This window comes from Diplotaxodon limnothrissa, linkage group LG1, assembly GCF_057381915.1.
Source record: "Diplotaxodon limnothrissa isolate DT_005_m linkage group LG1, D_limnothrissa_male_GT1.1, whole genome shotgun sequence".
Lineage (NCBI taxonomy): Eukaryota > Metazoa > Chordata > Actinopteri > Cichliformes > Cichlidae > Diplotaxodon > Diplotaxodon limnothrissa.
This window is the reverse complement of record NC_140596.1, coordinates 24,514,204-24,538,309: the sequence shown is the minus strand read 5'-3', so window position 1 is coordinate 24,538,309 and position 24,106 is coordinate 24,514,204. Positions and strand designations below refer to the sequence as shown.

General features: G+C 40.0%; 1 protein-coding gene across 1 annotated transcript; it reads left to right on the top strand.

The window, feature by feature from the left end:
- The first annotated feature begins 2,938 nt into the window (after window positions 1–2,938).
- Window positions 2,939–22,307, top strand: cmtm4 (CKLF-like MARVEL transmembrane domain containing 4). Its single transcript, XM_085355612.1, has 4 exons — window positions 2,939–3,694; window positions 12,124–12,300; window positions 20,085–20,183; window positions 20,521–22,307. The coding sequence occupies exons 1-4, from the start codon at window positions 3,509–3,511 to the stop codon at window positions 20,683–20,685; spliced, it is 627 nt and encodes a 208-aa protein (XP_085211738.1). The 5' UTR covers window positions 2,939–3,508; the 3' UTR covers window positions 20,686–22,307.
- The last annotated feature ends 1,799 nt before the right edge of the window (window positions 22,308–24,106 follow it).

Below are 24,106 nucleotides of genomic sequence, written 5' to 3'. Positions count from 1 at the left end.
GTCCTCTGGTCTCACATGTTTTGCTCTCGCTGTGTTTTGCATGTCAGTTTAAACATTCCCAGTTTCTACGTGAAGTAGCTGTAGAAGCTCATCCCTGTAGAAAACCTGTTGTTGTTTTGGTTCGGGGTTTTTGTTTTGTTTTTCAGATCAGGTCTTTTGTTTTTTCCGGCCCTTTTTAGTGCCCATTTAAGATGACAACCTTTGCCTTCAATGTACAGCTAACAGTTTATCACAACAGGCACCCTGCCTTCACGGGAAAGCTCCTAATTAATTTGTGTGTCCTTAAGGGGTTGCTTAAATGTCTTGTGTCATTTCTATGCTTTTTTTTTTTTTTTTTATCAAAAATTATACTGTACCATATCAAATTGTCTGTATAATATTTATGGTTTCATGATACCATAATCAAAATGAAATGTACATTTTCATTCTTAAATCTCTATACAAGGCCCTACTTAATCCCATGGATGGTGTATTTCAGTAACTTTTGCAGAATGAATGGCAAGTGATAGGAGAGCAGCTATTTGCTACAAATAGCCAAAAAAGAAAAATGAAAACTGGAGTGAATTGGAACAGAACCAAAGATGCATATTATCTGCATTTGTAGTCATCCATAAGATTAACCAGCGGCCTTTTTTTGTTTGTTTCTTTTGTCCAACTCTTGCATAGAGCCCTTGCATTCCAAACCTCAGACTGGCCTATAACATTTTTTTAAGTAACACCCTGTAAAATGGTAGAAATGTCTTTCTCTATTAAGCCGTGTCTGGAGTTTCAGCAGACAGAAGGGGGCGTACCATAATTGTGTTTTGGCTGTTGAAACTGGTCTTTGAACAGTCAGCAGGTTTTTTGTTCAAACATTCGCTCTGTAAGGGAATAGCAGTGTACCGTCTGCTTCGTGCATTGTCACAGTGATTCAACACAGCAGTTCTGGGTTTACTTTGAACAAAATGAAGCTCTTATTGTTTTTACTTTGCTTTGTTTTTGTGACTGGTTGGGGGGAAACGTGCACTCGAGGGCCCGTTGCCGACGTGGATGAAGCACAATTTCGGAACAGCCAGGAGCAGCATGGCCGCATTTTGGAATAAGCACTTTTCTTTGGACACTGTTGCTACAGCTGCAGATGCAGAGTGCATCTTTTTCTTTTTGCCTTGCCTCATTTCAGAATGAAACAAGATGTTAACAGAGAAATTGCCATTTTGCTAAATTTGGTTGTTAAATGGGCCCCTTGTGGTTAACTATGGAATAACACATTTCTGCTGGCAATATTGTAACTAATACAAATCCTCTAACAATTGCTGCCAGTACAGCTTTCACTGTAGCTAAACTACGGATAAACCCCCATTTGTTTGCACATTTGGCATTTTTGGTCATGATTTTTCATTTTGTTTCAGAATACAGAGATTCGTCATATCACACTTATGTTTAAAAGAAGTTTGAACTGTAATTTGTCAACAATATGGCCACACTTGTTAAATTTGGCATTTAGCTGAGTGGAATGAAGTGCTCTCTTGCTGCTTGTGCTTGAAAGTTGGACTTGGATTACTTTTTGCTCCCAAGATGGATTTTTGTTTTCTTCTGGTACACAAATTCAGTGGAAAGCAACTTCCTCTTCTCATCCTAACTGAATTGCCTTCGACCACTATCGACAGTCTACATCTATACGAGACTATGAGCTTCTGCTTCCAGTCCTTTTGTATTCAGGATATCAAAACATTGTAAGCACATGGCTGGCTGCACTTTTGTGCCCTGGGATAATTCAGAAGCTTGATTGTATGTCTGTAACACAAATTCTGTAGCCTTCAAGCTGCCATGCGGATTCTAGCTTATTATGCCGACAAAGATAAGGAAAATGTTTATCAGACCCCTGGCTTCAATAAAACCAAGAATCCAAACTTTTGTTGGCTTCCGTGTGTGTGTGTGTGTGTGTGTGTGTGTGTTTGTACAACATTTGATTAGAGTTGTGTGTGATGAGAAAGCAACGGTTACAACTTTAAGTCACACACATCAACCTGTGAGATCTACATACCCCTAATCCTAACCCTATATTATAAGAATGTGGTTTTTTTTATTTATTTATTTTTTTGGCATTGGAAATTTTTCTTTCTTGATCCTCGACAATAAGGGGACAAAAATTAATCAATATTTCAGATTTTATTTCGCTCTTTTTTTTTTTGAAGTGCTTCATTTATCTCTAAAACATTGTGATAACTTCTCACCATGTTCAGGGTTACAACACATTTATACTGTAGTTGTAATTCAATGTATTACACCAGTCACATGCATAGTGTCGGGGTTTTTTATGTTTTATTCCAAATGTTATTTCCAGCATCTTTGGACTTCTGCAATTACCTAGGCAACCTTTAATGCTGCTTAGCGCCACGAGAGAGCAGTAAAGTACGGGGGGGGCTCTACAGCACAGCTTATGCCCCTGAAAAAAAATTAGGCCTATCCTTTCATTTGTTGAAGTTAGACTAACTTTACATATATGGTACGATTTCTAACCTGCATTGACTTCTTTAATAACTCGGTGAAACCAACCTGCTTTATACGCAGAGAATTGGCAACATGTAATTTGAAATATGTCTGTATTTTGTATTAGACATGTTCACATATAAAACGTAAGAGGAAAAAAAAGCTATGTGGATCATGATGGTGATATTCAGTGGGTTTTAAACTCCATATAAAGACAAGCAGCCATACACTGTAATCCCCTTGGGAAAATAGAAATCGTGTCACCAGGCCTGGCTGGTGTTCAAATGCTGCACGGTCACACCGACGAATGTGAGTGTGTGAGAAGGGCTCGGTACTGTCGGCGTGGTTCCGGCTGGATTCGTTTTGCAGGCTGTTTGGGAGCACTTAAACCGGGCGCAGAGCCTACTCTGAAGAATGTGCAGTTTTCAGGAGGGCGGAGACAAGCCTGCTTTCCATCCACAGCGAGGGACAGCGGCGTCCGTACGCAGCCGTACTGCGCGCTGCTGCTGCTGCTGCTGCTGTGGAGGCTGCATAATTAAGTTTACAACAGGAGACAGCGCGGATCTCTCTCGCTTCTTCTGGGCCACAATGGGTGAATGTTTTTCGGTCTCACAGCACGGCAGGCATTTCCCCCCGATCTGCCGAACTAACCGGAGTCGTCCGTGGTAAAGTGAGTGGCACAAGGACTCGAACAAGTGACCCACCTAACATAGTTCTAAGTGCGGCTGTTTTAGAGAGGCGCAACACTGGAACCGGGAGGAACCGCCTGGAGGTGGAGGGGGTGGCTGCACTGATCCTATACCAGTCCTGCACGCGATGTTAAAGAGCAACTACCGTTGCGGTTTCACCTCGGGGTGGCTACGAGAAGTGGACTGTCCGGTTTGTTTTCCCCATCTGCTCCCAGCTTGCGTGGAACAAAGTGTGCTCTCTGTCACATAAGCCGCGCAGTGAGGTAGATCCAGGAGGACTGGCAGCGTCGGTTTCCATTTGTCTCTCTCTCTCTTAAAAAAAAAAAAAGAGTTCAGCTTCTCCAGAAATCATGAGGACCACCGAGGAGACGGAGGGCTTTGACGGCGAGGCCTCCAACACTTCCATGATCTCCGGGGCCAGCAGTCCCTACCAGCCCACCACCGAGCCCGTCCATTCGCGGAACGTTTTTGGGGGGATAGTGTGCGACATGGAGTACCTCAAGTCATACTTGGGGATTTTAAAGGTGGTTGAAGTGGTAAGTCAAAGCATGGCGACATCGTTGCAGTAATACTCAGAGATGTCCAGCCTTCCTGTAAGTGGCCAAGCTGTGACGCACCGTTGGTGCATAACTTCTACTGATCAGCAACTAACATGTGGAGGAAAACTCAACTTCCAGGGGGCAAAACACGATAAAGTGCAGCTATAGTTAAACTCGCTGTATGCTAAGCATTAATACCTTACTTATTATTTATGTGCAATAATAACCCCGAGGTTTCATTCTAAAGTTAGCCACACCGGTCCTGGCTTAACCTTCACTGCATCCCTACTAGAGGTCACTTCAACAGTATGCCCACCCCATGACTAGTGAATGTATAGAGGCGAGCTTGTTTTTGAATGGATAATGGCTCCTACATAATAGGGTACTATTCCAGAGGGATTTATAGTGTTTAATAATGTCTGCCATTTGCCACTTGCACTCCTTGAACGTCTTGATAACTTTTAGTTACCACTTGCATATTTGCAAGTAGTTCCATTTTTTCACTGTGTGGCTGTTTGCTGCTCCAGACCACTTAAACACGTGTGCAAATACGGCTGTACTCAGTGAGGCACCTGGGAAAACCTGTATGTGTTACCCATTCAGTTGCTGTTGAGGATAAAAAGTGTTATCACCATTTCTTTTCACGCTGTAGTCAGTGGAAAACACATTTCTGATGGAATTTTTGAATCAGTTCACCCAAACCAGATGTCTGAACTGGGATAAGAGGCAACAACAAAGCACAATGAAAGGGTCCCAAAGATCTGATAACTCACCAGAGGAGGAAACATCTATCAAACTGGGACCATTTCTCTTCTTCCTCTGCCAAGAAAAATTCACTACGGGGCTACACTCATACACATGTTGGAGTGTATCCCCAACAACACGGAGGAGAACAATGTATGTGGGAGGCAGTTTCTCTGCAATACTTTAAAAACTTATGCAGAAAAAGTTTTAAGGTTGTTTTTTTTTTAGCTTGTGGGTGGCTGAGTGTCCCAGTGGTCTGAGAGAAGCTCACAGTCTGTTGCACACCTGTGATGTTTACCTGTATGTGGGAAGGAAGGCTAGGAATCCTTCTGTCATCAGCGTGGGAGAAGTTTGGAGCAGGCGGTAACTTAAAAGTATTAGATTTATAATCTTCACGCATTTCATAGCAAACCGGAAATGTTTGAGTATTGCCTTAGACTTTGCTGGTTAATTAATTTCTTTTGGTTTTTTTTACTTTTAGCCACAGAGCCACATCCTCTGCCCAGACATAAGACACCATAAAATTACATTCTCCACCTGTGCAAACATCCAGGTGCTTGGTTTTGTGGTTTTAATGTAATTGCATATATGTATATATATATATATATATATATATATATATATATATATATATATATATATATATATATATATATATATATATATATATATATATATATATATATATATATATATATATATATATATATATATATATATATATATATATATATATATATATATATGATTCTGCTCCTGCAAAGTGAAAAATGCTATGTATGTTTTTTGGGAGGTGTGCCTGTAGATTACCTGAATAGCAGTTTCTTTCTCATTTAACAATTTAAGCCAAACTCCTTATGTCTTAAGTTTTGTCTAAACACAAGCATCTGTGCAAAGACTTTGCCCTAAAAATAATTCTAGATTTGTTTACAAAAATATCTGTGATACTTCAAAGTCTCATTTTGCTCTATTCCAGAAAAAGTACTTAGTTGTGATACCCCAAAATAGGCCAAGTCATGAATAGCGCATAAATAACTCATTAAAAAAATCAGTTGAGGTATTTGAAGTAGAATCTGTATTACAGGCATTGTGGGTACAAGAGAACAAGCGTCATCTCATATCTATTAATAATCTTCAGTTTGTACTTTAGACTTCAGAAGCGTGGGAGTACTTTTGCAGTTTCAGATAGCCACATTTCTCCTCTGTGAACAAGGAGAGGACCAGTCAAAGTCATCCAAGTTTATATTCAGTGCCTTAGAGGAGGCCTTGAGAGAAGAGGCCTTTAAAGGCATCCTGCCAAGCATTAATGGCTTTCATTTTTACTGCTCTCTCCTCTAATTGTTTCACTCTGTGCCAGCCAAGGAGCAGTGATGATCTTTCAGAGCTGGAAAAACAAGCAAAACAATGTGGAGGAGATGCACTGCAAAAGGGAATCATGTAGCAAATGGCAGCAGTCTACTGTCAGCAGTACACTCGATGCTCCAGTTTATGGTTGGGACGTCTGTATCGACTAGGTATTTATTCGTTATCTGCCATCTGTTTATTGGCAAGTAAGAATAGATTTGCTGACGGCAGCCTTTATCTGTTATGTCCAATCAACCTAAAGGGCTTTATAAGTGGAATCCTGTTTTATAAATTTGTTTGACTGAATTCTGTGTTAAACAGTTGAATAAATGGCTGAAAGACACTAAAGTAGTTGGGTTTAATCCCCTCAAACCTTCCTTTTTTCATACGTCCTTTTTTTCACAAATATGCATTTGCCAAAGCTTTAAGGGGGCCAGTCACCTGTCATATCTTGGGTGAATTGATACATGTGATGCTGCTGCTGTTGGCCCTGCACTGAGCAGTACAAACTCTCAGTGGCAGGTAACCTGATCGAGGTGCGCCCATCCTGACAGCAGGTTTGTCTTTGTCTCTTTGTGACCGGGTCAACAAAGTCCAGCTGATATTCACATCATGCACGTCGACATAGTGACAGGAATTTGATACCTTGTTGGGCCATATAGTACACCTATCAATCACACTGTTTCCCAGCAGGGCTCATGCCTTCATGATAAATAACAGCTTTTCTGTTATGGTGTGTATCCTGCCCTTTTTTTAAAGTAATATTCTAACAAGTGGAGGTTAAATATTAAGGAGAGGTGTTCTTTCTCCAAATCTTGTGTAATGAAGTTACCATATGCTCCCAAATGTCAGCACACGCTTAACCGAGAGAGACGCCATGTGCTTTACTCTCGTGTGGTTGAAACACGACTTATTTGGATCTTGCAGGATGGCATAAAGACAACAGGAATGTTGTGCAGGCACGAGGGGAGACATGTATGCTGTTGCATATGTGCAGCAACACACTTTTCCTCTGGGGTGAAATTTAACCAGCATTCAGGGTAAATTTTCCATCTCATACCCGACTGTGAGCTCCTGCTAAAGCACATTCAATCTTTTGGGTCGTTTTTAAGGTGTTTTTTTTGCATGAAGTAGTACAGTGTGGAAGTCCTGCACATAGTGTTGCAAAGTTTCAACAATAAAGCCTCCCATTCTCCTCCTTTAATTATCTGTTCACAACAGATGGCGTATAAGAAGGGGATCGGCATCCAAGATGTCCTTAAGGCAACTAATAATGTGCTAAATCCCTGAGATAAGGACTTGTTTGCATGTAGGAGAAAGAAGGGAAAGAAAGCTGACACATTTGTTCCTGCACATACGATGCGTGATGAATAGACTGAACAAGAGAGAAGGTTGACGTATAATCAATACTTACAAAATTATCCAGTGTGGTGCTTGCAATTCTCCGCCTCCTCCCCTGTGACTGCCTGACACCTGCTACACAGGGGCATGGAGGAAGTAATATGCTTTCTTTGAGAGACATTACATCATCTCCCAGTGCAGTGCACTTCATTCCTGTTTGGGTGTGACCCTTTCAGTTGTATTTCAGTCAAAGACAGGCTGCTATCCAGCTACACACTCTAATGAGGCTTCGGCAACTGCACACAATTCAACTGTTGTCCTAACGATAGTCTGCCCAGTCGACTTATTTTCTCTTCCTTTCGGTTTCCTGTGAGGTAATGTCACAGACAGAGATTTAAATGATCAGACTGGAGTTTGACAAACTGTGGAGGGTTTTCCCCTTATGCTTTACCAGTGCCAGTCATCCAACAGCTCTGCTCACTGAACAGGATAAACAGGGTTGAATAAATGATCGTTTTCTGAGATAAAATCTGCTAGACTTGCTCTTTGTTAGTTATGCTAGTGTAGAAACATACATGTTTGAGCATTTAGAAGTTTATTCTTTGCTTCTTTGTAACATAACACCCACCCACCAGGCCGGCCCGTGACACTGAATTAGATAAGCAGTTAAGAGGATGGATGGATGGATGGATGGATGGATGGATGGATGGGTGGCCAACAAGGTGTAGGAGTGTAGTGGTAGAGATAGTTCTTTTATTTCAGCTTCATCTCACTGATTAACCAACACTTATCTACAATCGAGAGTCCAAGAAACTGGCTGTGTCAGAAGGGAGGGTAGATTGTCCGCTAATCGCGTGTTCGGTAGTTTGACCCTCTGCTCCTCCAGCCCACATGGGGGAAGATACTGAATCCGAATTGACCCCATATTGCACTTGGTGTGGGATAGTCGAGAATAAAATGCTGTCTAAATGAATGAAGTTCTTTGAATGCTCAGTATCCTACATGCACATATTTACCATGGACCTTACTTAATTAGTCCCACAAGTTAGCTAAGCTCTAGCTTTGTGCTACAAGCGCCGTGCATGTCAGGTTAGATGACGGTTCTAAAGTTTAAATGGTCTTTGCATTAGCAGGATACTGGAGTAGACTCCCTGTGACCCTGCGATGGATAAGCAGTTAAAATAAAATGGATGGCTGTTTAAATTAATGTGCCTGAACTGACTGGGTGTGCCAGCACAAGCACAATGTGGGTAAATTTATTAAATGTTGTGGGATTTAATAAGCTATTCATGTGACCCGCACAACACTGTGAAGCTGCAATTGTGACTCAGAGATTACAGTACTTTGCAAAAGTCTTGAGCAATCCCTCCTTCTTTTATATTTTGCCAGCAAAATGGGAAATAGATGCAGTGATTTCTAGAAGCACGTGAAAACATACGTGGAAGTACAGGTATATAAGGAGAAAAAGAGTTGGTGCAATTCTAATGAGCTTGAAAGTCAATATTTGGTATGACCACCTTTATTGTATCCTGATATATTTTTACTGCATTAGATGAGTGTGTTTGTTCACTGTCAAGCTGGAAAATTAGGCCATTCCCAATGAGACATTTTCAAGATGATATTGCATGGTGAATGAAAATCTGATGGTGCTTTTCTGCGTTCATTCGTCCATCAGTTTTTAAAGATCTTTTAAAAGTTTTTAAAGATCTTTTAGATCTTTTTAAAGATCTAAAATCCAACCCCAAACCACGATAGAGCCTCCACTGTGTCTTACAGATGGCTGCAGACACTCACTGTTGTACCCCTTTTCTGACCCGTGCACTCGCACTCGTCACTTTATAAGACCGGATGTTCAGGTCAGATCCTGTTTGATTTGGCTTTCCTCAGCCTTTCCTACCTGCGTCCCTTCTTTAAGAATGGCTTTTTGACACTCATCCTTTCCCAGACCGGGACAGGGGCATCTCTCAGGTCGCGTGTCAGGTCTCTGTTGGATTTTTTCTGTTGTGTGTTTCCTAAGGATGTAACGTTCAGATACTAATACGGATACTGATACACTCCACATCATACTGAGATGCTGAGAGATACCAAATTGACAGGCTATCACAAAGGTGGCTAAAAATACAATTTAAAATAGGTTCTTTGCTAAGTGGTCTGTTATGTGCAGACACAGCACTGGTTCATCAGCTGGAGTAGGTAAACAAACAAACAACAACAACAAAATTCCTCCAAAAATGGAAATCCCAAGTGCCTGGCTCCTTGGAAGAAAAATAAATACGAGTTAGCTCAATACTCGTATAAACTACTGTACATGATGTTATTTTGATAAATGTTTTGTTTTAATGTAAAATGTAGTTAAAGGACAAATATCTGCTGTTAAAGTGATCATTTTTCTTTTGCAACAGAAGACACAGAGACAGTTGAGTAGCTAAAATAAGCCAGAGCCAAAGAAAAGGGAATGCTGTTTGCGCTTAAACTGCATAGATTTGTTAGTAATGACAAGTAGTGAAATAAAAAAAATACCTGCCTCAAACTTGACCCAGTTTCTTCAGTAACTTTCTTTGAAAAGCAAAAAATGATCTTACCTTTCAAGCTTTGCTACTTGAGCGCAGCTCCTTGTTTAATGTTTTAACAACTTGGACAAAAAGCCATTCCTGCATGGAATATTACAATAATCCGAAATCATCTTAACAGAAACTGTTTAGCACGAAAGTTAGTATTTATTTTTCCATGTTCAAATATGGGCTTTGTGATTCACAACCAACCCGCATACAGTAAATGAAGCACAGATCCTGCAAGCCATTGTGCTTCTTAGATCTTTTTTTGAATAGGTCTTGTTTGCTAAAACACAGATGCAAACAGTAGGCGATGGCTCTTATTATATCTCAATACATCAAAATTCATTTTTGCTTCAATGGTGGAAAACCATCCAGGCCAAGAGGCAGTAAAGCAGCACCAACTAACGATACTCAGCTATGCCGCTGCGCTTTGCTGCTGGGTTGATGCTTGCAAGCTGATGTTTTATCAGCTCAAAGGATATCTTCCAAGTAACACTGAGGAGTGGGAAGCTGTTCCTTGGCAAAGTTTTGTTTTTTTTTGAGTGCATTTTGTTGAGCGTGGATGAGATGACTGTGTGTGAATTATTAGTCAAACAGATTGTGTTCGATCTGTAAATTGCATATGTCTGATATGTGATTGCTGTTGTTTTGCATTAAATGACCTTGAGTGAAGTTTCACTAACATTGCGTAGACTTTCAGGGGTAACATTTGTAAATGAAAGAGAAAGGAAAACTGGAGTCTCTTATCACATCCTTCACGTCTGCTCATGCAAAACTGGCCTTTGCAGTTTGCATAAAATTAGAAAACTGATTCTTAGCTACTTCAGGTCGGTATTATGTTGCATTTTCATGGTTTTGCTATGCCTCTTGGTTTTGGACTGCTCCTAGGCAGTTGGCAATCTGTGTGTGGTTTTGTCGGGGTCTAGATGGCAGAAGAACACCTAAGTAGCAGAATTCTTCCCATACTGTGGTTTGTTGATGGCTGTTGGCTGGAAGCGGGCATCTTCACAAACTGCCAGGAGCAGAACTCATGGGATCACAGACTCTGGTCTATTCATAGGACAATCGCTTTATGAACTGGAAAGTTTGACATTTCAATCCCATAATCTTACAGAAATAACTTACAGTATTCTTTATGCTTATATTCAATATACTGACTAGGCATGTATATATTTTAAGTTTTTATATACTTTGTATTTAATGTGCTGGCGTATCATTTGTTAACTGGCGTCGCTGGTAAGACTCATTGTCAGATTTGTCCAAGCTTCAGAAATGAAGGTCAGACATATTTTGTCAAAGGTCTGACGGATCCCACAGTTATTCAGAAAAGAGACTGAATAATGAACTCCATTCTAGGATAATGAATGCAGACTGCTCATGCTGACCTAGTTTTTAGTTTTTAGAGATGATTCACTAATCAGCCAGTGAATTATCTAACCTGTTGTTGGCATAATATACTCAATATATCCCTGCACTATTAGCACCACACTCATGCTTCCTGGACAGTGTGACTGTACCTGGCTGCAGGATTTTTTTCAGAGTGGTAAATGTGATATAGTAGCACTCAAAGTGCTTGAGACTACATTTAAACATAAATTTGTGCAGTGCTTTATCATATATGAGCACTTTATCTACCTGTCATCCATAGCCAAATTTAGAACCAGCAGTTGTCTTTGGCGTGCAGAAACGATGGATTATAAAGTGAAGTCTTAACATATAAATGCTGGTATTTTGGTAAAGAACTTGCAAATTACACATAAACCCCAGCTGTGCTTTGAATTAGAAGCTTTCTTGCAATAAGGTGACAATGCTAACCAAAGCACCTCCTTGCTGCACATAACAAGATAAAATGTGCAATCAGTGTACCAGTTATACCGGTAAGTAAAGACGGCGTAGTCCTGTGCAGTACTGTAAAGGAGTTTGTCTATGGCCTGAATACTGAACTTCTAGCTTTGGGATTGTGTCCATATCGCTTGTCGGGGGAATTTTCTCCCATCGTTACAGTTCTTGTTTGGATCCAGTTTGAATCAATACAGTATTTGGATTCCCCAGTTAACAATGCAGAGGTCATCAGCATGACTGTGGCTGTGGTGAACGGATGTTGATAGACCCTGACCACCCTCTGCACCAGCTAAAGACCTCCTCTAACATCTGGTTCAGCTTTGCTGCCACAAGGACATATACAGAAAATCTTTACCATCTCACACCACGATACCTGCATTTCTCTGTTAGATGTCTCTTATTAAGCTCATTTGAACACTGCACTTTTTCAGTTTTCTGTTAAGTTTTTCCATTCTTTATCTTTCCAGGCTATTTGATTTTGTGATATTGTATTTATTTTATTGAGATAAGCTGTTCCCAACCTGTGGAATAAACAAAGTGTATCTTATTTGTATCTTATTTTAACTCTTGTCTCTCCTGTCGTCTTCCCTCTCACTTCAGGTCCTTTCACTCATCGGCTTCATCTGCATAGAAACTATCATGATGTGTTCCCCCTGTGGAGGGGTCTACTTCTTTGAGTTTGTCAGCTGCAGTGCTCTTGTGGTGACAGGAGTCCTCCTCCTGATCTTCTGCCTCAACATCCACACCAAGGTGCCCCACGTAAACTGGAGCCTCACGGTACGTCCACACTACAGAGTGTTAACATAGCTCATGTACACTAATGTACTGCTGAACCTCTAAATAAAGAACAGGATGACTAATGTTAATGCAGTTTATGATGATACTTGGATTGCCGTTGAGGAGAGATAATTCCTCAGGAGATACAGATGAATAGTACAGCATTTAGATAAATTCACTATGAAATTTCATCTTCATGCACGCATTACAGCCGGCATCGGCATCCGGTTTTAAAGTTCTAATCTCACACATGAACCCCCTTACTCTCCAGATATGGAAAGATGTTATGTCTGTTCACTATCTACAATCGGTTGTCATGTCCTTGTGGCTGATAGCAGAGTCAAAACACTCCTCAGCATCAGAGGTCATCGTACTCCTGAAGACTCCCCTGAGGCTTGTGCATTTTCAGGCCTTCCCAAATATAGAAGTTAATCCTGAAAAAAATCAATTTAAAATCAGGCAACATGACATTTTAGAAGAGTAGGGTTTAAATTTGCCCTCTGAAACCTTACTGGTTTACACAGCAGTAATTTTGCATTATTCTCGTCATATTTAGCGACAGTCTGGCTTATAATTTAATGCTTAGCTGCATGTGTAAATCTATCGATATGCTCACCTTATGATAATAATGCAGTGGTCCAGGTAAAGGTTTACATGGCATTAAATTTATAAGCTTTGGGTTTTTACTCTTCTTGAGACCAGTGACCAGTACAGTTATTAATTTTATCTACATTAGCAGCAGTAAAGACTCCCTGTACGTTTTTTTTTTTTTTTTTAGCTCTATTTAAGGAGCTGTTATCATTTTAAGAGGCTTGTTAGCATTTAACTCAGTTTAGCTGTTAAGCAGCAGTAAAATACAGCGAGGCTGGCATGGCTTGATGTGTCTCTTGTTATTATGTTTACTTTCACTAGAACCTGACAGATATATGATTCACCGATACTGATATTTGTTTTTAAAAGTCTGATATAGCAGCTGATATTTCTTTCTTTCAGACACAGAACACAAACATTTCTTAAAAGTTGTTAAGTGCAGTCTTTACTACAATGATATGGCAGTGTGGGTTAAAAATGATCCTGTTTTATTATAACGACAAGTCGTGGATTACTGGTTTAGATGCTAGGATCAGACGGTTGTTGTGTTTCTGGTAATCCAAACATGACTTGCTGAGTTCCCTCTGGTGGACAAACTACAACAACAGTAACACTCACACCATTGTTGGAGGGTGTTTCTCCCATCTCTACTTTTTTAATTAGAAATGTTATTTAGAAATGCACATTCCAGTATATTGGTAAATAGTGGGTATCAGCTGATTTACTCAGCCTGCTCAACCAATAAATGATAATAAAAACTATACAGAGCAAATCATACTATTAAAACAAGATTCGTTTTTAAACAGGATTCTTGTGTAATCTTAGTAAGGACTCACAAATAGATACACATAGCAAATATTAGTGAAATCTGTTTCTGTTTTGTTTCCTAAGAGAAAAAAATATCAGCTGATAAATCACATTTTTTTGCTTGACTGAAAATAAACATGCATAATAATAAAAATACACAAACGCATGGTGGCTGTCTGCCATCAATATCAGTTTAAAAAACCTTACATCAGTCAGGCTCTACCAATAGCTGATATCAGGAAGGTTAGCTAATATCAGCCAGGTTAGCTAATATTAGCCAGGTTAGCTAATATTGGCCAGGTTAGCTAATATCAGCCAGGTTAGCTAATATTGGCCAGGTTAGCTAATATTAGCCAGGCAGTGATTTTCCTTTTTTGCCTTTTTTTTATCTTCTTCTTTTTTTTGCCTGTCCCGTTTAGTTCTTTTGCCATCAGAATTGTTGTCTAAAGCCAAAGAAAGATGCCCAACGGATTTACTTTTTTTTTTAATCTTCTTGATGATTGTTCTGTTTTAGCATTTATGCAAGGAGATTTAAGCTTATTATTTAAACAAAGCATTTAAACTTAGTTTCTTTCTAAAGTAAGAAATTGAAACAAGCTTTACTTGAACTTCTGTTTGTTGGATATTGTTCTGTATTTAGCACTAGAATAAAATCTAGCACAAAGTCATTACAGTTTCCATGTTGCTACCAGGATGTGCACTGTCAGCTGTAAGAAAATGAGCTGGTGGGTATTCTCCAGGAGATACTGGCTGCCTCTCACTGTTTGCCTGACAAGCAGTTGGTGGTGAGTTCTAATCTGCAGCCAAGTGTCTTTTACAGACACGTGTAGAAGAAACTTCTTTGACCATACTTCCAGCTTACAGTACATACTGTAGTAAAGATGTGGATGCTAAGCCAGATGTTCAGATCTAACCACAGCTATCAGATTGCTCTACGGTATCCTTAGTACAGTATTCCACCTCAAACATGAAGAGAGGGTGTGCCTTTGGCGTCTGCTTTTGGCAGAGTAACACCGAACGAAAGCGTTTTACAGTCCCATAGAGGCCAGGGCTAATTTAAGAGTGCTGATTTAGGAACTTTTACCAGATACCTGTAACCATTACTGTCCATGTAATCCAAAATCCTTCTGTTTGCTCTTTTCAAGACTGCCGGTTCTTTTTCGTCTTAAGCCCGCTGGCGTTTCTCCTGTCACTTCTGCCTGGTTATTATTTTTCCATTTAGGAGATTAATGGTTAAATAATGAAATGTTTAATTAGCATGTACACTGTGTGTTTGTGTGCTTAAGCCTGAGCTCAGGAGTTGGCATTGGGTTCACACAAAGAGGTTGGAGTTTGATGGCCTGTGGTTTGGCACACTGGTGTTGCTGGACTTTATGCTGTTATGCAAAAGAATAAAGGTGAATTTGTCAAATCTGAAGGACTTTTTTGGTTAGCAAAATGTTGCAAACAAAGGTTTACCGAACGTGTTACTTTGCAGATTTAACAGTGTTTGCTCTCACTCCAAACTGCTTAGCTGACGAGCCCACGTTCCTTGGACGCACTCCACGGTGTGGGCTCAGCCACACGCTGTTTATGTCTATCGTAGTCAAAGCTGCTCCGGTCACATTGGTCCCCTGGGAATTTTACCACGAGTGAGCATTTCACAGTATTAACCAACTGTTAAACCTTCTGCTGACTTTTCTGTTTCCCAACTACAAACTCTCAGTAGAAGGGTTCTTAATCTAACAATTACGTGCTATACGATCCCATCTCCTCCACTTCCCCCTCTGTGATGACTTTGGCAGCACAGAGGGGGAAACACAGGCCTTGACCCTATTCCCCTTCTTCCAAATGGAAATGAATGCAGTCCTAGGACTCTTTTGTAAAGCTACTCTGTAACTTTAGGTGATTAAATTAAACTCGAGGATTTAGTTTTTGAAGGCAGATAATTCGGTCCATTGTTTTCCTCATTCACAGCCAAATAGCTGTGGGTCATGCTAGGGGGATTCTGGGACAGAAATGAGGCAAAACTAAAGACACAAAGGGAGAGACAGATAATAGTGTTGTTATTCTCTCGTTGGAGGGAGAGCGGCCGTTCGATTGCCCTGCCAGTATTTTCTGGTTGTTTTGTTCTGAGAACAGAGAGTATCTCATCACAGTTAATACATGAATAAAGTAAGTAGTTCAGGGTGGAAGCCCACAACTGGATGCTGAGTTGTTCCACTACAGTAAGCTGTTAAACAGCATTTCCAAACAGCACTGTAGAGACAACAGTCACTTAGAATCCCACTTTATTCTTTTCCTTTCCTGGTAAAATGTTTGCATTCAGGCAATTACCATTATTGCTGGTCAGATAGAGCGCAACTTTCGAGATGGAGACTTTAAAATTTTCATAGGCTGTGAAATTCCATGCTAGTTGTTTACATGCACATTTTTCTATTGGACCTATATGGTAAAATTCAGGAAAGAATATAATCACATGTGTGATCTGTGACTTTTGGGCGAAGGTAAAGCAGAGAGGTTGAGAAACAACTGAACTGACTGTGGGATTGAAGTGGCATCATGAAAACGCGCAAAATCGTTTGTGCACATGAAAGAGCACAATGGAACAGGAATATCTGGTTGGCTGTGTCTCGTTTAACCAGTTTGACAAGCTGGATGGGAGTGCATGAGTAATGCGAGCAGTGTTTGCAGTACGCTGAGTGTGCACCTTTGAAGTGGGTTTAAGATTACGGTCGAAGGTTAAGATCATAACTGTGGTGTTCATTGACTTTCCCAGTTAACATGTAGAGATATGGTTCTGTATTTATGTTACTGATTAAACCACGAGATCAGTGGCACATTATCTCACTTTTTATGCCCTGCTGAGGTATGTGCATGCACATATGTGTAAGTCTGCGACCAGCTAGCCTTTTTGACTTTGCTATTGTATGGTCCATGCGTGTCATATGAGAGACCATGTCTGCAATGATTATAATCACGCCTCTGATCACCAGGGCCGTGCCCCAGCCACGCTGAGCCCTTCAATATTAACCCCCTCCCCACAGTTTGGCGTGCCAAGAACAGGAGAGCGGTACTTGAAAAGCAACTGTCTCTTTCACATTACTTCCTATGTGTAAAAACGTGGGGGATGGAGTTAGTTACATGTGTGAACTGAGTGTTTGTTTGAATTGAATGAATGAGGTGCTAGGTGGCTTTTAAAAAAATATGTGCTGTTGGCTTCTTTGCTCTCCTGTGGTTTTTGGATATGGAGCACCAGGATGCAGTCTGGCTGGTTAGAAGAGTGCAAACAAGCTCTGTTTGTTCAGTATACAACATCAGCCACAATGTGCTCAGTCCTTAGACTAATAGGAGGCTACATTGTGCCAGTTTTTTTTTAATTAGTCTTGTGGGGTTTAACTAATGCACATCACTGGCAGCAGCTTTCAGACAGCTCAGTTTTATCTTGAGCTCACATTACATTAGTTTGTTATTTCAGTGGTGTGCTTTGGGGTAACAAACATGTTGTGCTGTGATTTAAAATGTATTTTTGTTGTTTTAAAAGTTATTTAAATGTAAAAGCAAGAGGCAGCTGTAGGATATTTGTTGCCGTGAGTGCTTTAAGTAGATTAAATTGAAGTTTTATGTTAAAACACCAGGAGTGGATATTTTTTATTTGTTATTATAACCCAAGGTTGGTCTAAGAGGAAGGATGTCAAGAGGGAAGTTCAGGAATTCTGCCTTCTTATTACCAAGTCTAGAAATAGCCAAAATAACAAGTATCCTAATGATGTTGTGTAGAAATAAATAGCAGGTACAATTATGGTGAAAGACAGAACACCTTAGATTTTAATTCTAAGGTTTTATCTATCAAGATTACACTGAGTCATTATTTATTAAACAAAAAAACTGAGCCAAATGCAGAAGCAGCATGTAAACAAACTAAAACAAAACTAAACAAAACTAGGCACACCCTTTCCATGGGGATTAAGAGGGTCTATAAAAGCAGTGGTTTTGGCAGTTTGCTGGCCTGGAGCGTTCAGGGGGAAAGAGATCAGCAATGATCTCAGAGAAGCTGCCCAGCAATCTGGAAAGGCCAAATAATCCAACAAATTTAAAGTCCATCATTCACAATGACAAAGATTATTCACAAGTGGTAACAGGTAAGACAGCCGATGGTCTTCCCAGAAGTGGACATCCAGGCAAATTCATCCCAAAGTCAGACTGTGCCATTCTCAGAGAAATTGCAAAAAAAAAGTCAAGACTCAAATGCTGTGGCTGGACCATAAGAGAGCCGTCGCATAAACAAATGCCCACAAACCTCAATGAAATGAAGCAAAGGAGAGCAGGCCAGAATTCTTCCACAACGATGTGAGAGACTGATGAAGTCATGCAGAAAATGATTACTTCAAGTTATTGCTGCTAAAACTGCTTCTACAAGCTACTGAATCATGGCTTGGTTTCTGCTAAATAAGTAATGACATGATGATGTAGTGTGTCATGTGCTGTCATTCAGCTCAGGTTGTATTCAAGACATGGAAAGAAAGAAATATGTCCTGATATGTAAAACCTTAGAACTGATAGGGGGTGTACTTTCTTTTTACCACGACCGTACAATTCTTCCCAACAGGAGGTTAAAAAACAAACAAGAAGACAAGGAGCACCAAAGAATAACTCCAAATGAATCATCAACTACTCTTGGAAAAACAAGGGAGTTTTGGATCAATGGTTTTCTGTCACGAACTTTGAATTCTTGTTATTATTTAACGTTCTGTTGGTTCGCAGGTTGTTCATTGTTGTTTATTCTTGTTTTCCATGTTTCTAAATATCTTGAGTCCTAATTCTTTTCTTTTAGTTTCTGGTTATTTTCATGATTATTCTGTTTCAGGTTTATTTTGTATAGTCTATTCTTTTATTAGTCTTGCCCTTGTGCCTCTCTGTGTCAAATTTGTAGAACTGAGCCTGTCATCTGTCAGTGAGGGGAAAATAGATGGGAAACACAGGAGGAACAAATCAGGATGATGAGACAAGGGAAGTAGAACTCAATGTAAAAGCACAGGTTACAAAAGACTACCAAAAAAAACCGGGAAGTAACTACACAGAGATGACCGACTTGACATAAAGGGCCACAAGGGAAGGATTAACAGAACAAAAAACTAATGCAGAATATGTCTGTGAAGGTTCTCAGTCATCCAGGTCATCGTAGTCTAAGGAGCTTGAAACTCGGGCGAGTTCTCCAAGCATGACATCCCAGTGTACTTTAGGCCCAGCCACACACTCAGACAAAACCTGGTTCATCTCAAAGATAAAACTCCTAAACACAAACTTAACAACTTAGTGTATGATGTACAGTGTAGCGGGAAATGCTCAGACTTAAATTAGATTAGATAGATTAGATGAAACTTTATTAATCCCTCGGGTGGGTTCCTCCGGGAAATTCAGTGAAGAGTGGAGAGACCAAACAGCCACTTCATAAACATATGGCACAACATAGAAGAGCCACCTTGAAGGGACAAGACTCGGCGGTCCATCTGCATCTTAAGGACAAAGGTCACTCTTTTGAGGATGCTAATGTTCACATTTTGGACAGAGAAGACAGATGGTTTGAAAGAGGAGTGAAAGAAGCCATTTATGTCCACTGTGAGCGGCCATCTTTGAACAGAGGCGGGGGTTTATGACACCAACTGTCTGTCATCTATAATCCAGTTTTGAGATCCCTTCCCAGATGCCTTAACGCCCACTCACATCCTGGGCCATCTGACCTCAGGAAATCACATGATAGGGTGGAGCTAGGCTTCACAATGGGTTCACCCGAAACCCTGGCTGATTGTGCACTACACCCGTTTTCACACCTTGGCTCATGTGATTAGGTAGAGGATCATCAAGGGGTCCGTTGTCCCTCTTGGGGACTTAAAATCTGGGACTCTCCACCAGTTGCTCTTAGAACTGAAGAAGCTTCTCGGATAAGAGGTGAAACGTCTTCAAGGAAACTTAAAGAAGTCCCGACGCTTTTCTTTCCAAGCTCCTTAGACTAATGCAGAATACTCATGAAAATACTTATAAACTGAAACAAGGAACTAGTACTCAAAAATAAACAGCAATGAAAACCTGAGAACCAACAGAACGCTAAAAAACAACAAGAATTCAAAGTTCGTAACAGAGAAAACCAAAGAGGACCTGTGGAGCCGTAGACCACACGTGAATGCATTCAAATAAATTCAAACAATGGGGAACATACCATGTTAAAATGTACTTTATCAAAATATACATTTACTTCATATGTTATTTTAGTATTGCCCAAAACTGCCAGGTACTGAAAACATCCTGTGTTCAACATTTCATTGTTGTTGATTTAAATCACAGGTGATCCCAGTCTTATATAACATCACTAATTCAGAGCTGTGATCTTTGTTTTTGTCTTCCTGTAGGACCTCGTTAACACAGGTGCCAGCACCCTGTTTTTCTTCTTGTCATCTCTCGTGCTTGCTTGCATCAATCACAACACTGGAGCTGAAATAGCAGCAGTGGTGAGTACTGACTCTTTGAACTTCATCCAGTGGCATCCTGCCTAGATCTATAACAAAGGAAGCATAAACGTGTGTAGATATGGATGCTATTTTTGTGCCTTACTTTACTGCAGCATCACTGACTGATGATGTCCATAGATTTTGTTTCTTACTGACCAGGCTGCTAAATTTCCTACCACTGCACAGTTCTGTATATGTGTTTAATTACACTAATTTATGCACTTGTAGAAGTTTTGATATATCAGACAACCTCATCAGCTTATTGAGCTGTAATCACGTAGCTTTGACATTTGTTGACACGTAAATGGTTCTGCTTCCCGTTTCCACCTGTGTGCAGATTTTTGGCTTCCTGGTGACTGTCGTGTACGGAATAAACACCTTCTTGGCAGTGCGGAAGTGGCGCCGTGGCACTGGGTGTCAGGGGGTGACTCAGGCCAGCGATTACATTCGGGCACGCACGGCATCGCGTGGCGAGGTGGAGCCACGACCTGAGCTTGCATGAGTGCTGGCAGACAATCAGGAAGACTAAGAGAAAGCCATGCTACCAGCAGCTGACTCTAATGGAAACAGCTCTGCCTTCAGAACAGTATTTCCACTCCAGTGAGACAGCCACCTTCGGCTCACCGCACGCTTTTGACTTCTCATCACAACACTTCAGCTGTGAATGAGGCTCCGTGGCTTTGTTCAGCAGCCGTCCTGGCTGCTGCTGCTGATACATAAACACTTAAGTAGAAAACCCTGGTCACATTTGACGGTGTGCTTTGTAAAACCCTTCATCTACATGTTTTTCTAAAGCATTTTGAAGGACAACTTCCCCTGAAAGGCTACAAAAAGAAAGCCTGACTTCTCCCCAGCTGTGCACCTACTCTGGCTCCAGTATATGTGTTGACTTTTGAGCACGCTTTGTCTTTCACTGTGAATGAAGTCCAGTAAAACAAGGTCAGCTTTTGTACAGTCTGCTTATGTCATGCCGCTGAAGTCTGTGGTAATAAATGTGATCATGAAATGAAGAAACCAGCGGACCAGCAACAAACCCTAACCTGCAGTCCAACCATGACTTCATTGTTCTTTCTCACAGCTTTTACCTTCTACCTTTGAGCAAGCCTGACATTTAATTTTTTAATTATACATGCGCTCATGAAAGTCTCCTTGTCCTTGTCTTGGCTAATCTTACACATCTTACTTTTACAGATGACTTTTAGCCACTATTGCCATGCTGCATTTGCTGTCAGCATTTATGGAGTAAGTGCAGATTACATTCACTACATTAGTCCACAACACTTAAAATGGGGAAAAAATAACCAGTCCAGTCCAGTTGGTTTGACACAATAACAGGGACATAATTTTCAGCAGAGCTTAAAAAGTTTTCCTTATAGATGTGTGTTAGGTCTACACTGTGAGCCTGGAGGAGGTTATATCAAGCAATGATAAGGTAATCCGTATCTTAATTTTGCACACGTCCAACACTTCAGGTAACACAAATCTTAAAAGTACATCAGTGAGATTAATTTTAAAGCAAACATCAGTAGATGGCGTGGTTGAGACCAATGTCATTAGCCTAGACACTGCTTCTCAGGTACTGACCCTCCTATATTACAAAAAAAAATCACAGGGTGCCTCGACCTAAACACTGTGTTTCCTAATGCCTTTCTAAATATTAGACTTGATGAGTCTGTGGGGTGGAAACATGGTACATTTAGCAAATCTGTGGTTGATTGAAATGTTTGTATATGTATCTACAATGATATTATCCCACATTTCATGTATTATGATATCCCTATCCTTCATTACCCTTATAGCAGCCTCTGCAAAGCCCATCCATCCAATACTGATTTCTCTTTAATATTTTTCAGTTGGTCAGTGCACCTGAAGTAAACAGGAAGTTAAACCTTTGTCTACTTATTTAGCATCTGATCTTCTTTTAATGTACACTACAGTTAAGACCTGAACCTTATTCGGGCAAGTTGACTATGGCCCCCTCTTCTGGTCTTTATATGAAATGTATCTTTTTGTTGCGTCAGTGGATCGGGTGTATAGTCAGATGATTTTACATTAGTGTGTTTATAAGTGAAGGACCAGAAATGTATTTGACTGTGGATTTTTTTTTTTAAATTAAGACTAATAAATGCCCTGAAGATGCTTGATTAACCAGGCATTTCTTAGATTTTAAATAACTTATGTTTTAATGCTGTTTCTCTTGGTTTGGTGATTGACATAGACGTATGAGAAGACAATCTTGTTCGTATTTATGTGTGTGTAACTTACTTTGATGGATTTGTTTTTGAGTAATACTATTACCATGTTCACTTAAGAATTTGTACAGCAACAAAATCACGCTATTGCATTATGCTATTTGGTCATATAAACCGACCATATTTGTCAAACGCTTATCAAGCTGCAGCTCTCTCTGTGTACGACTGTGCTGCAATATGTTACGAAATTTGTATTTATGAGAAAGAAAAGGCTTTCTGCTGGTTTGCAGGTCGTGACATAAACGGCAAACAATGATCCGATCACGAAGAAGTGTGGAGACTTCACACTGGTTTATAATGACATTATTGAAATGAAGACAGGTTTTTATTCAAACTTTTTTTTGCAAAAAAAAATCCAAAACCAAACAAAAACTAAACAAGCAGGCAACATACATCTACACTGGTTTTACAAAGGCACCCGTTTATAAAATGGTACTGTGTGGGGATGTTGTTCGAATGTTTCAAGTAAACTGAAGGTTCTCCTACTTCTTGGAAAGAATAAATCATTTAAAACCATTTGGGAATGTTTGAAATGTGCACTTTCACAATGTCTGTACCCGTGTTACCTTTTTAAGCCTGTTTAAAGTTAAGGTTGAGGACAAGGGTGTCAAACATAAGGTCTGGTGGCTGGAATTTGCCCAGCAAAGACCCCAATCAGGCCCGCTGGATGACTTTGGAAAATGTGAAGAAGAACACAGTTTACAGTTTTTCCTACCCATGGCCAGTCACATTACACCAAAGTAATTAAATTACAGATTTCTGTAATTTTACACATTATTTCTTACAATCTAAGCTTGAAGAGTCGTGCTGAACGACTTATTTTATTTAATACAACAGCATTTCTTTACCATGTAGAAAAACTGAGACATAATTTTTAAATTGTTTATGTTTGTGTTGATATTTCAATGAGTGAATCCACAGTTACACTTTTTACACAGAGAAACTGGAATTTCACCGATCCAACCCACATAAGATCAAAGTGAACTCTATGTGGCCCACAATATAAAATGAGTTTGACATTCTTGCTTTTCACAGGGTATAAACGATCTATAACATCATTGCAGACGGGTTCATGGAAATCTTAGCTCTTATTTTGCATAGACCTGCAAGGTCTTTTTCTCATTTTGTTCATTTATTTCCACTCAACTTTAAAACATGAAGCTACAGCTGTAACAGATCCATAAAATTTACCGCACTGAAAAATGCGGGAAATGCCATGGTGGCCAATTCCCAGTCATTTGTTTTTAATTCAGTGCTGCTGTAGCACTCGTGTAGATTTCATTAACAGTCACTGTGGCGTTCTAGTGCATCTAATTTGTCAGTAGTGGCAGTGGATGGAGAGAAATCATACATCACACATGCAAATAAAAAAAACACATACAATGATTTATATAGCAGATATTTAGAATTTCTCAAAGTAATACTGCATTAAATGGTTTTAATAAACTGCACACACATATGCACATATGAAGAAATAGCACACAAACAACAAAAGAGCAGGAAGTCGACAAAGTGTGTTACCTTAGTAAGTGTGTCAAAGTAGCATGATTTCTAATGTCTTCAAGCACATCACAGAAACTCATATGAGGAAATAAACATAAGATAAACAAAGGTTATCCTCAGATTGTAAAATAGGCTTTTATAAATCTACCACAGTTGGACAGAGGTTGT